Source organism: Manacus vitellinus, unplaced genomic scaffold (assembly GCF_001715985.3).
Source record: "Manacus vitellinus isolate BGI_N305 unplaced genomic scaffold, ASM171598v3 scaffold_16_pilon, whole genome shotgun sequence".
In the NCBI taxonomy this organism is placed as follows: domain Eukaryota; kingdom Metazoa; phylum Chordata; class Aves; order Passeriformes; family Pipridae; genus Manacus; species Manacus vitellinus.
The window spans coordinates 7,755,134-7,773,462 of record NW_021939189.1 but is presented as its reverse complement, the minus strand read 5'-3'; the positions used below and the strand labels follow the sequence as shown (position 1 = coordinate 7,773,462).

The 18,329-nt window shown below is 45.9% G+C and overlaps 1 protein-coding gene across 1 annotated transcript in view; it reads left to right on the top strand.

The window, feature by feature from the left end:
• LOC103767335 (NT-3 growth factor receptor) overlaps nt 1-18,329 on the top strand; it is a 143,450-nt gene that overhangs the window by 55,202 nt on the left and 69,919 nt on the right. The window contains exons 5-11 of the mRNA XM_018069699.3: nt 4,479-4,636; nt 6,922-7,064; nt 7,664-7,805; nt 9,946-10,242; nt 13,706-13,729; nt 14,540-14,610; nt 16,310-16,412. Of these exons, the coding sequence (XP_017925188.1) occupies nt 4,479-4,636; nt 6,922-7,064; nt 7,664-7,805; nt 9,946-10,242; nt 13,706-13,729; nt 14,540-14,610; nt 16,310-16,412 (938 nt within the window). The remainder of the gene's footprint in view (nt 1-4,478; nt 4,637-6,921; nt 7,065-7,663; nt 7,806-9,945; nt 10,243-13,705; nt 13,730-14,539; nt 14,611-16,309; nt 16,413-18,329) is intronic.

Below are 18,329 nucleotides of genomic sequence, written 5' to 3'. Positions count from 1 at the left end.
TGGTGAGGGAACTGATGGGAGAATTGTCTCCAGGAGAGTGTTGGGAGGAGCGGAGCTACAACTGACTGTGACATGGAGATTGCCAGGGAACATGAGACCTGATAAAGCCACTCAGAGTGAACAATGAGAAGGAAAGCGCAGAAGACTAATAGGAAGACCAGAGAGGTGGATGGGAACCTGAGGCTTGAAACTGCTGCTTGGCTGCATCCAAGGTATCACAAGCTCATGAATGTGGTAAGGCTTTAAAGAAAAGTTTCTTGTTCAACATAGCTGAGATTTTCCCCTGCTGACTCATTGAAGAAAGGATGGCAAAAATGAGGCACCCTTCCAGAGAATATTATCTCTTACTCTTTCTGGCCAGAAACAAGGCTTGGAATGGTTTCCAGTAACTCCAACCCTAATTCCCACAGCACGGGCTGACCTTGACCAGCAGGGCTCAGGCTAATGAGCACAGAACTCTCCTAAGTCTGAAGTTGAGTGTGTGCAGGGAAGCATCTGACACATGCAACAGCTCATAAACATTGGACTTAGAGCCTTTCTTATCCAGAAGTCACAGCTGGTTTCCTCTGTCCTGTCCTTGGCTTCCTTTGTCATGTCCTTAGAGAGCTTAGGGCTGACATTTCAAGAAATTCCTTCCCGGAAAGACCTAAGACTCTGGATCCAATTACGCCTTTGGTTGTATAAAACCTTGTAGTCCTGAACATCTTGCCACTCTGCCTGGCCCATCAGCATTTCTAATACCAACAGTCCCTGCCAACTTGCCCTGCAGTATATTTCTGCAATGCTACAGGAAGAGGCTTTGGTGGGGATGGGGCACAGCAGCATCTCTGTTAATGTTGTGAGTCCAATTTAGCATTGTCTCTGCCTCTCGCTTAGAAACTTCTTCCTGCCAACAGTCCCACTAATAGAGCTGTAGCTAAACAGTGGGCACTTGCCTGCTCTCTGCATTAGCTAATCCAGATGTCAAACACCAGCCATCACTCCCTGTCTGAGTCCTTCCCTTTCTATTCTATCCCTTTCTGGCAGGGGTTAGGAAGAAACAGTTCTGGTTGGAACATCAAGAGAAACCCTGGTTCTGGGAAATAAATAGAAATGAAAAACAAAACTAGATTTTGTTCTCTCTCTACTGAGTGCTCTTTGGTTCTCAAGCTTAGGCAAGTGGCCTCAGTCCCAAGGTAGGAAGAGTGTTTTAATTGCAAGTGCAAAAAACCTTGGCAGCAGTTCTATGTGAATTGAAACAGACAGGAGAAGTGTGGCAAGGATCTCTGCTGCCCTCTGAGAGGCTTTAGCTGCAGACAGCTTTGCTTTAGCTGATGAGTGGGGAGGCATGGGACAAGGCATGTGTCTCATTTAGCTGCCTAGTCTGGAAAAAACTGCTCAGTGTGTGTGAAGTTCTGTCTGTTTCAGTACATACTGGAATGCTGATGGCATCTCTCTCCCACACTGGTTCACCCTGGTGTAGGCTGTCCAGGCAGTTTTGGGAGACAGTGGGTACAGCTTTCTGTAGGGAGCAAAGGTGGGCTCAACCAGGCACCTGTAGGATCACTGTTGCTGAAGAGTTGACTTGGTGCCTATATGGCTCTAGGGTTTCAGCTTTGATGGGTCATTGCCCCATCAAATGACAGTTCAGGGCATGATTGTCACAGTTTTTCTCTTTCTCAAGCACAATGTGCCTGTTTTGGGAAGGGGCTGTGTCCAGAGCACACCCTACTGAAACCTCTGCTTTGCCTGGGGCTGGTGGATGGCTCAGGCTTATGTGCAGATTTCATCTCTTTTTGGGCCAACTCCTTGAGTCACAGAGCAGCTCTGCTTGTGCAGAGAGAGCCCAGCTTGCTTGTGGCTGTGACACTTGCTATTTCTTACAGGCATTTTCAGTTTTAAGGAGGCTTGAAGAGGGTGTGGGAGTGTGCACCACTCCTGAGCACCTGCAACCAAGCAAGGCTTTGGCAATAATTGCAGGCTACATGCAAAAAAAAAAAAGCCCTTTGGATTTATTTGTCTGCTCCAGGAGTAAGTTGTGCTGTATACATTCTATGACAAGGAGCCTACCATAATTCTCACTGCAGTGCCACTGCACCCATGGGATAGGAGATGTTTCTGCAGCACATGGTGATGTCTTTTGCCCCAGTGGTGGGTTTTATTGCCTTGTGGTTCCCAAGGTATTTTCCTCTTTGCAGAGAAGAGAAGGTGAATTTTATCTCCACAAACAGAGGGTCGTAGGTAGTGGAGATGTGTTACAAAAATGTGGGAGGAAGAGCTGGAAGGAGCTACAGCTCCTAATGATCCCTGCAAGGGACGAGGTCTGAGGAGAGAATTGGAGATCCAGGTTTTTGAGCAGGTGCAGAACAGCGAGAGAATGGAAATCCCTACATGCCTCTCTGGAGAGCTGGCTGGCATGGCAGGGCAGGCATCAAGCAAGGAGGGAGGGTGCCTTCCACATGTCAGGAGTGCTTTTGCAATGCATGCTAGGGAAAACGGGTGCACACATCTGTGCCCCTTCTACCTGCGGTGCTGTGCCAGCTGCCAGTGGCACTTGGTGCATCCAGCCCGTGATGGGAGTTAATTTGTGCAAAAGCCCCTGTGGGGGTCTCGATTAGAGCAAGTTACATCACTAACATTGGGGCAGGTTGTGGGGAAGTTCTGCCCTGAAGCCTGTAGCTCCTGTATTATTTATGGCCGTTCATGAATTAGCAATGGGCTGGGAAAGCTGCTGTCTATTACTTACAGAGCTGCCCTTAAGTGCTAGGACAGCAGCTCTCCTGGCAACCTCATTTCATGAGGATATTTGCAGCAGAGCAGAATTTCTCCCCCATTGCATCTGAGCTCCCCCAGCTCCCTGCCAGGTCCCAGGGTATGTCCCTGGTTACCTGATCTGCCATTAACCAAGTCCATGGCTCTTACCCACATGCTTGTCCTGCTGGTAGCAGTGATCCTGAAAGGAAAGTGGATTCATGGCTGTGTAGAAGAGGTTGTGAAGCATGTGCAAACCACTGGCAGTACCTGTCATAGCACACAGGGAATGCCTCATCACTCAAATCCCACCAAATCACTGTGCTAATCTGTTCTGGTCTGTTAAATGTAGTGCTTTGGCCTTTGAATTGCTTGTCTGAACCTTGTACCTGTGTCACAGAGGTTTATGTGCTTTTGGTGGGAAAGAAATTAACTGATGAAAAACTGGAGTGAAGTTCAACTCAGTGTTTGTTCTGGGGGAAAAAAAAAGTCAGATGACATCTTGATGTATGAGAAGATTAGGGTTCAGTTTTAACAACCCTGGGTACTACCAGAAGATCCCTTCACTTCTTCCTCCTTTTGCAGCACAGTATTGACAAAACAGCAGCTGCAGATGTTTGGAAGGTTGTTTCCAAATCCTGTTACTCGATGAAATTAATTTTGTAAAAGCAAGCATGAATTTTGCAGTAACACGTGGAACAGAGCAGGAAAAAAAGCTTTTTCCTCTCTGCCTCTCTGATGGGGGATCTAGATATCACGTGAAGCAATGGTTTGACCTTTGGAGATGACCCTTCTTTGGGGTGACTGAGCTCATCTTTGGCACTGCTGGCTCCGCTGATCCCTACTTTCTTTGCTTTATAGTTATGTGGTGAGATATTTTGTTTCTTCAGGCTGTGTCTCCTATTTTGTTCAAGTTATCATTGCAATCTGCTTTGGTAACTCAGTCTGCCATGGCTGAACAGTGGGCTCTTCTCCTGGCTGGGACTTGCCTTCCTTGCATGTCCACAGAGAGCTGCAGAGCTTTAAAAATGTAAATGAAATGGTTAATAGGTTGGAAAATCAATTATAATAAACATTCCTGGTATATAAACTGTGTGTAAGTGTGGTTTAAATGAAGTACATTAAAGGCAGTGCTTTTCTCCATTTCTCCTGGCCAGGTCAGCAGGGTCTCGGTGCAGTGCTGATTGATTTGATTAAAATGCATGTTACCTTGCACATTAGCTCATGTTCTGGGTCACCAGGAGCCTGTGTCTGTACAAGGAACTTGGGAGAAGAGCTGCCAGCTTCTCTGAGTGCTTGTGGGAACTGGAGGTGTGCTTTGCCCAGCAGGGGCTTAGACTGCTGCTGAAGTGGGATTTGAAGGTGTGGATTGATATTTTAGGGCAGTGGAGAGCTGCCTGCTCCTTTGCTGAGGGGTGACTCTTCTGGGTGTCTGGATGACTGTGGGACTGAGCCACAGCTGAGCAGATCTTGCAGTGAAAGACATTGTGTGTATCCCTGTGCTGCCCTGGGAGATGTAAAGCCTTGTGTGCCCACATGAAGGAGACTGTGAATGCGTGGATGTGTAACTGTGGAAAAGACAGGAATAATAAGTGCCAGAAGACCCCAGGCAAATAACATGGAGACGATTCTACCTTAGCTCTTACACCTGCATGGTGCCTGTCCTCCCATGGGAGCCTGGAGCCAGGCAATGGCTCTACTCATTCTTTCCCATCCCACCATCCTTTCTCACCTCTCTCTGCCCACAGGAAACTAGAGAGGAACCTTTTTAACTGCAGCTGTGACATTCGCTGGATCCAGCTCTGGCAGGAGAAGGGCGAGGCAAGCCTGCAGCACCAGGGCCTCTACTGCATGACCATGGATGCAGCCATCATCCGTTTGCAGGACATGAACATCACCCAGTGTGGTAAGAATCCTGGGGCTGCACGTGAGGGAGGCTAAGAGGGTGCCAGGAGGGATCCCTGTGCTATCCAGCACTGCTGGTTAAGTTATTTGCCTGGGGAGCCTGGTATAGCAGAATCCCACCATGTGGTCAAGAACAAGAAGATTGAAGCTGATTGGGGTAGTTTGTGGGTTATAAATAGAGTATCTGGGTAAATGTGAGACTGCTATTAGTGTGTGTATGAAAGATATTGGGTGATCTGGGGCATTTTCTTCACTGCAATGCTGCTGCTTGACAAAGTGTCTGTAGTGAGTCTGTGATGTCTTGAAAAGGGCTGTTTCATGTTGATCTTCCTCTGTCTAACAAATCCTAGAAACAGCATATTGTTAAAAGACACTGCCACTGTATCTTTTATAATTACTCTTAGGAAATGCATGTCTCTATTCATTTTCCTTTGTTTTATTTTTCAATTGAAATCCCATATCTGTAAGGAAGAGGCAGGAGTGACTTTATATCTCTTTCTGTTTCTTGCTGATGTTTAAAAGAGTCCAGCGGCCCCAGGAGCAAAATGAAGCATGTTCAGTAGTTATCCCTTTTTCCTTCACCTTGTTCATGCATCAGCTACCTGTTTGGTGTCAGTTTTTGCTCTGCTATTGCCATTACTGGAAAGCATCCCTTGCAGAGTAAGGAGAAAGAGATGTACCTTCTGCAGAGCAATTAAACTGCCTGTACGCAAGCAACTGTCAAACTCACAGGCTGAAAAAAGGATGAAAACCAGAGGATTTCTTTTTTTGATGATCATCCTCTATACTAGGAATTTGGCTTTGTTACTTGTAGCAGTAGTAGATAAACAGCATGCACGTTTGGATTTGCATGACTTGGGGTTTTTTGTTGTTTTGGTTTTTTTCAAGTTCATGATGGCCTGTTAAACTCTGGAAACTGGCCAAAGTGTGCCTTCATGTGGATGAACTAAAAAGATTTGAGAGTGCTGTTATTTCTGCCCCACATGGGAAGAATAAGCTTCAGGGATTAGAGATTAAAAAAAAAAAAAATCCTTAGGGATCAGGGACATGAGGAGAGGTGGCTCCATCAGTGGTGTTATTAGACTCTAGGAGATTCTAGCAGGAGGCTGATTTGGGAACACAAATGTGCTTGTGTCCAGTATGAGCACCTCCTCTGACCATGCAATCTCCTGGAAGGGCAGAGCGCTACACTGGTCTGCTTTCCTCCAGAGGAGAGTCTTTCTGTTCAAGCATTAGGACTCAGGGGATATTGTAACAATATTTGTCTTTGTCCTTTGGTGCTGAGGGCTGGTGTGGCTTGATGTGGCCATGTTTGATACCAACTCAACCTTGAGAAGACCATACCCTCTCATCTCCCTCTCCACTGATTCCTACCACATATGCAACTTTGCCAGGCCTTGACCACTGCCTCCTTTCTTCTGGCATCCCCCCAATCAGTACAATGTTCCTTCCCTCCTTTTGTGACTCCCTGATGGCAACAAAAGAATATGTGTCCCCATCTATGGCTTGGCATTCTTGTAATGGCTACTCCTGCCCTATGATGGGAGGGGACCACTGGTCAGTTCCTTCTGCACTGCCTCCCCAGTTTGCCTCTGAAAACATCCCAGAAAACCTCCCCTATGCAAGAAGGCTATTTGCCCTTCTTGCAGCCTGTGCTGTCTTGTTTCATGTTGCAAGGATATTTGGTGCCTGTGGCAGTAAGGAAGTGGTGTAAATCAGAACCGCCATAAATCAGTGAATCCCTCTGCTACCACCAAGGAAGAGCAAGGGCACCTTTTACTAGGAGAGCTGCAGTTAATGTGAGGACACATCCTTGGTCATCTTCTCTTGATTGTTATAAATTAGAGGGACACTTTCCTCACCTGGAGTGCTGGGTGCCCTGTGCCTTATCCTGGATATGGGAATGCTTTGAATCTTCTCACAGTACAGTTTTCTAATCCCAGGTTACTGCCACTGTGAGCAGCTTCTGTGGGAGTAGCGAGATGGGGATGGGGACTGTGTGAAAGGAAGGGTGGCCAGAACTGGGCACTAACTTTTGGATTCAAAGATGATCAGAGGGTCTGCTCAGCTGGTACGTTTCCAGTATCTACATTTCCCCCTGTGTCCAACATCCCTCTTTCCCTCGGTAGCACAAGGCCATGCTGTTACCTCCTGCTACTTATCCCAGGGTGCTGGAGGCTGATTTGGGAAACAGCTTGGTGGGATCTGAGTCCACAGGAGTGTTCTGTGTCTGGCTATGGTAAATGCTGCACCACACCTGAGCACTTTGGTATTTGGCTCCTCTAGACCTTCCTGAGATCAGCGTGAGCCACGTGAACCTGACGGTGCGGGAAGGTGAGAACGCCGTCATCACCTGTAACGGCTCGGGATCGCCGCTGCCGGACGTCGACTGGACGGTGGCCGAACTCCACTCCATCAACACCCACCAGGTAGGGACCACAGGACCTCAGTGCTGCCTGTGCCCTGTGTGGCAGGGGCAAAGCAGCTGCCAGGGTTTCCCCGGGTCTGTGTGTGCGGGGCAGAGGATTCGGGTAGATGGTAGAGACTGCTGTGAAAAATGTGAAATGGTTGTATCAACCATTACTTTCCCCCATGAGAACCTGGGGGCTAACAGAAGGGAGCAAAACCTTCCATGTCTGGAAAGGGAAGAGGAGAGAGCTTTGTATTTCAGTGATCCCTAATTGAATTAACTCATGTCTGCTCTAATGAAGCCAACTGTTTGCAGAGGTGCCTGCAATAGCTGTGGCTGAATTAGGCAGCTAAGCAAGATTTTCTAGAGGCAAAACACATTTATCAGTGCTACAGTGCCATGGCTCTCCCCTTCCTGTAGTTCCTCTTATAGGATGTGATGTGTTTAATCAGGTGACAGAACACCTCCCTTCACACAGATCCTAGTTGTCCTTGGGTTTTTGAGACCTCCTCACATCTTGCATGGAAAGCGTGATCCTCTTCTTCTGGGGGTCGTAGCAGGGAAGCAAGGATCCACCAGACACCAACTTCTGTCTGTATTTCCCTTTATGATTTTTAGACCAACCTCAACTGGACCAATGTTCATGCCATAAATTTGACCTTGGTGAACGTCACCAGTGAGGACAACGGGTTCCTGCTCACCTGCATTGCCGAGAACGTGGTGGGGATGAGCAATGCCAGTGTGCTGCTCACCGTCTACTGTAAGTACCACTGGAGAGACTTTGTCCATACAGAGGCTGGAGGGGCTGCCTTGAGAACTATTTGAGTGTGTGGCCACTTGCTACCTGTGACATACTGGGTTTGTGAGTGAGGATTAGGAGGAGCTGAGAACAGTGAGGAGAAGGTGGATCCTCACACACCTCTCTCTCAAGTGTCAGTAATTTTGCTTCCCTGATGCTTCCATTAAACCAGAAATGAGCACTAGAGCAGGGGAGGAGCACCAGTACCCCACTGGTGGTGGGCATCTCTCCACTCATCTCTTGGAAGATCCAGTAGAATAAGAAAAAACCATAAAGGGACTAAAAATCTATTTACAAATACAGAGTTGATTGCCCTGATGCTATGTGAGAGGTTCAGTGACACCCTTTTTAAAGACAGTTTAAATCTTGCCACTGATTTCAGGGATATTAGTGCTTCTCCCAGGTCCATTCCTTCAAAATTGGCCTGCAAATGCCATGTAAATGTGTGCATGTAAAATTTCAATTGTTCACTTTTATCTGCAAGTAGCTCAACTTTCTTTGTGCTTTCTAATATAACATAACACAAACCTGACCTTAAGAGGAAGTTTACACAGCTTTGTGGTCTCAAGCAGCTGAGATTTACTATATTTTGCTGTGTCTGTAATATTTGCCCTTACTCTGTAGTTTGAAAATCTGTCCCCCACCCCCAACTTTACCAGGTAGAGTGGAGACCCATGTGGGATTTCGAGTAGTCTTGGTGAACCCATGCATGCTGCATGATGCTTTACTACTTTGATCTTCCTCCCAGTAAGTGCTATTGATGGATTGAATAATGGAGGTGATTAAAGCTCAGCTCAGAGGTGACTGGTCAGCAGACGCAGGTTTTTTGCGTGGTGTTCCCGCATCTTTTCCTCCATGCCTTAAACAGCACCATGCCCATGCCTATTTTCACCTGTGAAATCCTCTAAGCTGCTGACAGTTTCTGCTACCCCTGCTCTTGTTGCCCAGACCCATCACTCAAGGCTGTAATTTCACACTGAAAAGATCTGAGTTTGTGCGTGTAGGTGGCTGCCTGTTTTGAATCCTCTTTGCCAGGAAGATGTGAACAAGCCACATGCAGATCTAGGCTTGCGAGTGAAAGAAGGTGGCTGGGACATGACTGTGTGGTTCAGGGTAGATGGGTGCTGGTGGGAGAATTTTGTTCATCTCCAACCAGCTCTGCACCTTCTTTTCTTCTACAACATTCACTGCCTGAAAAACTCAGAGTTTTTTCCAAAAAATGTGTCTAAGCTGGTGTGTTGTTTTTCTTCATTGTGGATGCCCCATGGATTGTCTTTGCAGCTGGATGGTACTAGGAAAAGGAGAGTTTTAGGGAAGACTTATATCTTTGTGTCCTTTATCTTTGCACAAAACTTGTTCTTCTAGTTCAGACCTTGCCAGCCTTGAGGTTTGGGACCTTACATGTAGGCGTTGTAAATGGGGTTTCAGAAGCGATAGCAGAGCAACATTTGAATTCTTGGGGTGTCCCAGGGGGAAGACAATGCATATGCAATAAATTGCAGGTGGAGTCGCTGCTTTTCTTATCCCTCTCCCACTCTACTCCCTTTAATTAAACACCCTTGGAGGCTGTTCGGTGAGTGAGAACTCCTTTGGGATGTTCAGGCAGTCAAAACCCCCAAGGACAGGCGGTCGCTGAGGGATGTTTGCTTCCACAGTAGTGCAATCCAAAATTGCTTGGTGTGACTGGAGAGCTCCCATGGGGACCTTGCACTTGTGTAATGTAACAGTACTACATTGTGGTGTCCTCCTTAATGGGAACAGGCGGCCTCCCTGTGATCCCCTGGGAGGAGGAGAGCAGCAGTAAGTGTGTGGACTGGATAGCTCTAAGCTTAGTTGTTCCTGGGCTGGTGAAAGGACCATCCTTGCCATTAATTTGTACCCCTGTTCAGAAGACCAGGAGAGATGGCTCTGTCTCAGATCCTCCTTTCAGGGAGTGTGGAGTGGTTCTTGTGACAGGGCTCCTTCTTTGCAGACACCCATTGGGAAGAGTAGAAGGAACAAGGGATTTTGGAGATTGTCAATAACCTTAGTTTCCGTGGTGCATAGAGACATGACGTGGGGTGGAGGTGTGCTGTGAGCCTGCCATGTTTCTCTCTGCTAGATCCCCCTCGCATCCTTACTCTGGAGGAGCCGGTGCGACACCTGGACCACTGCATTGCGTTTGCAGTGCAAGGGAACCCAGTTCCCACCCTTCACTGGCTGCACAACGGCCAGGTGCTCCGGGAGACAGAGATCATCCGCGTGGAGTTATACCAGCAAGGGGAAGTGTCTGAGGGTTGCCTGCTCTTCGACAACCCCACTCACTACAACAATGGCAACTACACGATTGTGGCCACCAACCAGCTGGGCTCAGCCAACCAAACTATCAAAGGACACTTCCTTGAAAAACCCTTTCCAGGTAGGATATTCAGTTTATGTCATTAGGGTTCCTTGCAATCCGAAGGTTTTACTGTGGCCCTGACAGTAATCCTTGCATCTAAACAAGGCCTTAACCCAAGCTGGCCTTTGTTAGAGCATCAGGTTGGAAGAGGTGAACTCTGGAAGCCTCTTCTGACTAGTGTGATTTTTCCTTCTCAAGTATATTTTGGTGTCATATCAACTCTTTAATGCTGGGAGAGATACTGACTGGTTTAGATAAATTTGTTTTTGTAATATATTCTGCAGTGTATTTATTTATTTATTTATCTTAAAGATCCTTAGGAATTTCAGTGGGAATAGGATGTAAGTTTGGCCAGTTATTTTGGATGTCCTCTTGGGTGTCCCAAAGAGGTTGCTCAATTTTTTTGAGAGAAAGTATTCTGCTACATGATAGTTATAAGGTATAGAAAGTAAAGCCCTTTGAAGTGATGCAGCTCTTCCATTTTTTTACTTCTAACTTGCATTTGTGAAATGATTAAAGCTGGATGTAGCAGTGTCAGGATTGTTTTCTTTCTGAATGCGGTATGTGCAATTCCAGGATGACAGGTCTACAAAAGATGCAACGGCTCAATTAGTCACTTTGCATCAGTTTGCTGGCATTTCTTAACTGATTGCTTGGAATTCCCTGTTGTACTTCCTGGTGACTCAGAGCTTAGCTGCAAAAAAAAAATAAAAAAAAATAAAAAGCATTTGAGGACATAAAGATCCAGCTCTTGGGAGTGCAGCAGAGACTTTTGTGGTGACCTGTCTGCTTTTTATAGGAGTGTCTTGGTCTGCTCTCTGACGTTGCAATGCCACACTGGCCATCATGGAGTTAAGATCTGTGCTGCCTTCAGGAATGATGCCATGAGAAAGTGGCAGCTCTAAATTGGCCCCTGCAGCCCAAGAAAATCCAGCAAAATAGGGCGTTTGCTAAATATAGAAAAATACCAACGGTACTCTCATTTATTATTTATATCACACCATATATGTACACAGAGTTTTCCCGCAGGTCAAATATCATAAATGCAAACCCAAATCTCTGCCTTGAAGATCTGACAATTGAACAAATGAGCTGATATGGATGGGAGCGGAAAATTTGTATTCTGACTTCAAGGATGCTGCCCTGTTTGAATATCTGACCTATTTATGTTTCCTTCTGTCAGGGCAGAAGAGCAGCTTATCAAATGTAGGTGGGTGAGGAGAAGCAGACAGGTTTGCAGTCTCAGCTCTCTCAGGTCCCACCTTTGTGACTCAATTTCCCCATCTGTAAAATGGGAACAGCTCTTAAGTAGATGCTGGATATCCAGAAAAGAGAGGCAGATATGCTGTTCTGGAGAGCTGATTTTGGAAATGGATCTGAGCTATGCTGTGATGTGGGAAAGCACGGTGATGTTTGGAGACCATCTCATGCTAGGGGCTCTGGGAGAATGGGATTATGTGAAATGAATGTAAAATACTGCTCTTGTGAGTGGATCTTCACCCATGCCTTGTGTGTACTGTTGGTGTGGAGTGCTTACTGCCCCTGAACCATCTCTCAGCAGGAGCTGACCCATTTCTTTTATTTCTTCTGATCCAAAGTCCCAAGCCATTCCTCACCCTGGCAGCCCCTGTCAGCACAATGCAGGATGTAATTTACTTTCCTTGAAGCTTGTTGCTTTGTCCACTACCACAGCTGACATATACACTCAATGCAGTTGACATTTATAATTTCCCATTTGAAGGTAGATTCCTTCAGAAAATGCCACACATTGAAGGTTCTCCAGTGTGATTCACTGAAGCCCTCGTTGCCCACAGCAATTCAAATGTGCAAGGACTTTGCTGTCAGTACCCAGGATAAGGTTATTAGCCTTAATTAATTAATGAAAGCATAGTGCCTGGAAGACTTCCTATCAGCATAGAAAATGATCTGTGACCATGTATTTTAGAACCCCCTAGTTGAAAACCTCTTGCTGGTACCATGCCACACTGAAGTTTTCCAGGCCAAGAGGAGCAAGGTACTGTTAGAAGCTGGGTGGAAGCTGGGAGATATATGCTACATGTCATATCCCCCTTCTCTCTGATGTCGGGCATGTAGGAGAAAGGGCAGTGGCTCCCAGAACAGATTTGTGTCATATCCTGTAAAAATCTTGTTGCATGTTGTCATTGGTATCTCTGCCATAGGCTACCATCTCCCTATTTAATCCACAAAGGTCAGTGTACCTGCGATGAGTGTTCAGTACTTTGGGAACTTCCCACAGAACTCAAGCTGGCTGAAGTTTCCTGAAGTTTCTTGGTTATTTTTTTATACTTTGAAAAATAGTGTTTACTGGAAAAAAGACCAAATAAACCCTTTTTGTGGATTTCTGTTGAATTTGCTTAGTCCAAGAGAGAAAAAATGGAAAGAAGAAAATGTAGAAGCAGCAAGAATTTTATGACTAGACTCTGTCTGCCTTAATAGGAAAAAAAGGTCTCCAAATAAAATATTTCTTCCTTTTTTTTTTTTTTCCCCTCTTGCTAGAAAAAGCCAAGGAAAGTTACACTTCTGCTCAACTTGAAACAAAAATATTTTTTCAGGTTTTTTCCCTTGGTTTGGAAAGCTGTGTTTGTCACCCAGGGATTGTTTTATGCTTCCCTTCCAAAACTCACCCAATGCTTCAGCATGAACATTTCAGCATCCTTGCAGGAGCCCTCTGCCAGCAAAGCTGTGTAAACTCCAGTTAATATCGGGCTCAGTTTCTTACATGGGCGAGTGAATTGAAAGCTGACGTTATTCTCACACTGTGTAAACTGAGTGTCACCGAGGGCTTTAGACCTCATTGTCTGGGGCCTCGGCCACCTTTGGAGCTGAAGGAGCTTTCCTGAATAGACTGGAGCAGTCAAGAGGCTGACAGCAGGGACTGGCATGGTTGTCTCGGGCAAGAGGCATCTCTAGGACAGCCACAACCTCCTTGTCCCATTCAGATGCTGTTAGCTGCTATGAACAGTTCATGAAAAGGAGGTCAGAGGAGGTCTCCTCTAAACCCCTGCCCCAAGCTGGGCTCTCCTCCATGGGAGTTGATCCTTGTAGGACTTTGTCCTTGGGTGAACACTGCCATGTAAGGCAAAATCTGCTTCTCTCCCCTCCACCTCCATCCTGCCCAGCCCTGTGTGTCTGTTGAGCTTTGCTCACCTGCTGAAAGCAATGTTGTTTAACAATCGTTCAAAAGAGTGGTTAGTGTGCTGCCACTTGTTCTTGTTGGCCTCACAGTAGTATCCTTCCCCTCCTCTTTCAGCCCAGGACTTTCCATCCTGACCTCCAGCATGTCCTGCTGGCACATACACTGCAGTTTCAAGTTACAGTTGCCCAAGAGGAAAAAATATGAAAAGTTGGTTTCCTGGGCTCTTTGGGGTGGTGCAATGTGTCTGAGGTGGGTTGGGAATGAGACCCCTCTCCTTTTGCTGTGCTGCTGACTGTGTTGCTTCTCTCTTTGTCCTTTTCACAGAGAGTACAGACAACTTTGTCTCAAGTAAGTGTCTCCTTACCTTTTACATACTGTGGCTGGTTTGTTTCTGTGGTTTTCTCCTGCTCCTCTGTGATTTACATATTCCTGGAGGAAAAATCAGGAAACCAGAAGCAGTTTGGTGGAGGTTGCACAAAGCCCTGCCTTCCCCATGAATGAGCAAGGTGTCTGGGGAGCTTTTGATGAACTGAGTCATCTCTAGAGACCAGGAGATGTTAATTTCCATCTAGTAATGTCCTGAAGAAGGTCCTGTAAAGGAAATGGTGGTTGGTGGTGGTGTAGCAAAGGGGGTCTTAACTAGATGCATGCTGACCAGTCCCCAGTGACATCTTTCTAGAGTGGACTGGGACTAGAAACAGGAATCAAATTCTGTAGTGTTTCCACAAGACATCCTTCCCACATCTCCCCAAAAAAACCAACCCCCAAAAAAATTCCAAAAAAGCATCCAAGTTACTGTTTCTTCTGATCAAGTTCTGCTGAAGGCACTTGTGTTTTAATCCTACTTAGCCCAGTAGATATTTGAAAGCTAGGAGATGGCTCAAGAGTGGAGGGTACCCACTCTGAAACACAAGGCTCCCACATGTTTCCCATTTGTAAATCTGGAGTGACATCAGCATAGTGCTGGTCTGTGTTTTCTCTGCTGATGTGCACAAGGAACTCTCTCATGGTTGATTTGTGCCTTCTGAAATAGAAAGCTGCAGCCTCTTTTAGGGGTGAACTGGATCTCGTTAGGTTGGGCCATTGGAATGTGCTGGGTGCCTTGGGAGCCCGCTGGGAGCCACACTGAATCTTCTGTCTTTGGTGTTTTGGTTTCAGTTGGGGATTATGAAGTGAGTCCCACCCCACCAATCACTGTGACCCACAAACCAGAAGAGGACACTTTTGGGGTGAGTCCTGGTCTCTGCTCTGCAGAACTGTTTTGCATGCATTCCTTGTAATTGATGACTCAATATTTGTACTCCTCTGCTGTTTTGAGTGTTTGCAAGGAAAATCTCTTCCTTTATGACTCAAGGCAGCAATCAGAAGGATTCTGTGGCTTGTGTGTCAGACAGGTAAAATACTGACATGAACCATCTCATCCTCTTGGGTCTGCAGTGTGGGACCTGGGAGCTCTTTGAAAACAAGGCATCCTATGAAGTCGCTGCTGGCAGGGTCAGAAATTCTCACTCTAAAAAAGTAGCACCCAGAGAACAAACAAACAGGCAATCATGTGTTTCAGACTGTTATTGATCTGTTAAGTTTTGCAGGGTGACGGACTCAGATTTAGCCTGGTTCAGTTCTGTCAATGCCTGTTTGCCCTCCCTCCTGCTGTGCAGGGCATGCCTAAAATGAAAAAGGAAAGAAAGCCTAGGGCTTATCAGATCTCAACAGTGTCTTTCTTCTGCAGAATCCAGGTAGAAAAAGAAAAATTAGCATGTTACACAATTGTTCTAATTATGTGAAAGTTTTAAGATACTGAAACCCACCAGAACAAACAAAACTCAGTCCACAGTGGTTTAAGTTCTCATCCAACTGAAGTGAAAGCTTTGAACAGTAAGGCTGGAGTAATAATGTGCACTGATTATTAAATATAAAACACAGAAAACAAGCTGGGGATGAAAATAGAGTGTGCTAAAATAAAAATTTAAAAATATCATAACAAATGTACCGAGAACGGGGAAAGGGTTGCAAAATGAAATTACTTTTTCTTGGTTAAATGATGTATTTTCTATTATAGCAGAATGCAGTTTTGTAAAAGGAAGCAAAGTCTAAATGCATCACAAGACCCAGTACAGAACAATTGGACAAATGCCAGAGAAATTGTTGTTTATATCAATGCAATAAAAGTATCTCGAGCAAAGACTTGAAGGAATAAATATTCATAAATATTAAAATAAGCCTGGGATTGTAAACCCTTTAGGGCAAGGAGGTTTTCTTTCCTCTGCTTGCACACTGCCACAGTGGAATCACAGTTCCAGGGAACAACTTGGACAATGCTGTAGTATCAATATTTACTACTAAAAATTACAATAAATAGGGAACCATTAGAGGCTTTTGGAAACCCAGATGTTTTAGGGGGAAAAAAACTCAGTTCTACTTAATTTTTTCTATTTTCTTTCTGTGGTATGTTATTTTTCCTCACTCTTTGTCCTGAAGGATGTTTGGATGGAGACAGAATTGCTCTTTCTAAAGAATTTTCTGCTGCTCCTGTGTGTTCCCAGCTGAGGTTTGTATAGCTTTGGTGTTGTAAGGTCATGAGACAGTGCTGATGTCAGAAACAGAGGCTTGGGATGTGATGAGGGCAGGCATTGGAGCAGAGATCCTTCTTCCCTGCAGATATATGGATGGAGGGTCTGGGGAAAACTGCTGCCGAACAGTGTCACTGATGGGAAGATCCCAGACATCCCAGTCCTGAAAACAGCCTGTGATCCTTCCAAGCTGTGCCAGAGCTCTCTGGTTTAGCTTGTATTTTCCTCCATAGCTGATATCTACAGAGCTGCAGCGGATGGTATGAGCCTACAGAAAGGTTAAGTGGGCAAGGAGGTGCTGTATTTCCAGTTTAGACTCCTAAATTCCTCTCTTGACTCTAAGGCTTTTTCCTTCCAGGTTTCCATAGCGGTTGGGCTGGCAGCTTTTGCTTGTGTCCTCTTGGTCGTCCTCTTTATTATGATCAACAAGTATGGCCGACGGTCCAAGTTTGGGATGAAAGGTAGGTGCAGTCACTTTCCTCTAGCAGGAGGCACCTTCCAGGATTGCCCGGCTCTTATAGCACACGTGGAAAGGTGTTGTGGTTTCGTTCCTACATTGCCCATGCTGGTGCAGAGCCTCCTAAACAGAATGTAGCCCTCTTCAGTTTGTTGAGAGAGTGACAGAGATAAGCAGGCTGGCGGTTCTCACCTGTATGTGCTTCTGCAGGCAGAAGTGTGCATGTGTGTTCCTTATCAGCACATAACTGCATCTACAGGCTGCCCAGAAGAGCTTTGAGCCTGCTCACTCCAACCATGTGTTGAGAAAGTTGTACTCAGGGCAGCATACTCTTGGGTGAAACCTGTTTTGTGGACATGGTGGTGCATGGGCTTCCCCTGCGCTGGCTCCAGAGCACAGTGTGTGAAGGGGGGACAGAAGGATATGAAATTGTTCTGGGTTCTGTTGAAAAGGCAAGTGCATCCACTCTGTGACTGTCTGTGAGTGGGGACAGAGACACTGCTGTCAGTTTGCAATGTCCGTACTGGGAAGGCAGTGGTGTGGAAGGTCTCTTTCTGCTGCCTCTCTGATGAAAGGTTTCCTTCTCTGTGTCGTGAATAATGACTTTAAAAACTTATTCAAGTGTCCTTGATAGTGACTTGAAAGTGAGAAGGCATCTGATATTTGCCAGGCAGAACTGGTCTCTCCATCCTACTGACACCAGCTCTGTGATGTGACAGAGTTAATGCCAGAAGTAGATGATTCTGTGCCATCTGCTTTCTGTGACTCTGCTGATATCTCCAGTTGGGCAGCGTTGGTGGTGCCCAGTGAAGGCTGGAGGAAGAGCCTTCACATGACAAAGTAATTCCCAACCTAATTGGTGGCTCATGCATACACTGTTTGAAGCCAGGCTTTGACAAACATGATCTTCTCCCAAGGCTCCCGAGTCAGAGCCTGTTTCCTGCCCTTGCTGTGGTCTGTGCTGCAGGGCAGGTTGGTAGGTTTGGGAATGTTCCTTGTGCTTGCCCAGGGCTTTGTTTGCTTTACGTAGACATTTCCTGAGTGGCTCCAGATGGGATTCTGGCTGGAGTTTCTCCTATGCATCCTATCGAGATAGAAGACAGGACATTTAATTAAATAGTGAATCCTCTACACCAACTTAGCAATATTTAGTCCATATGTCCAATGATAAGAACCATCTGGTGGGGTGTACTGACTAGTGGGTGGAGTAGAGGAGTGGAAGACATGGTTCCTGGGATCAATTCCCAGCTCTTCTACTGACTCAGTGTCCATAGGCAATTAGCTCTCTTAACCTCTGTCTCTGCTTTAATTTCCCCATCTGTAAAACTGGGATGATGTTACGTGCCTTCTGGAGGGATTTGTCAGAACACTTTGGAAGTGCTTGGGCCACTGATGGAGCTTAGAGATACAAATATAAAAAGGAAAAGTAACATCTGACCCTAATGGAAGAATCAAAGAGGAGTGAAGTGAGCCTGATGTGAGTAATGAGTCTTGGTGAACAGATGTGTGTATGTGTTTAGAGGTGTTTGGATAAGCATGTCAGTGGATATTTTGCATTCCTAGAAACCAGAGGGGTGCTGTGATGGGCCCTTGTGTGTATGATTTTTGGGAGGCAAAATTGTTTAACCAGAAAAGCCTGCTTTTCTCCTCATTATTTGGTGTTTCTTCCAATTCTGATATGAAACCACAACCTTACAAAGTTTCTACAAGTTTTATTGACGTTACTTGGAGAGATGGCGTTGACAGAAGCTAAATGCATCTTTAAAAAAGAGGGAGATAACTCTTTAATGAGTTACAAATGTCATAGGCACCACCATGAACAGCCTACTCACACTACCCAAACTCTGCTCCCTGTTGGAGGTTGAGAATTCTCATGCCCTATGGACAGTCTCCCTAGCACATGATCTTACTTACTCTGAGC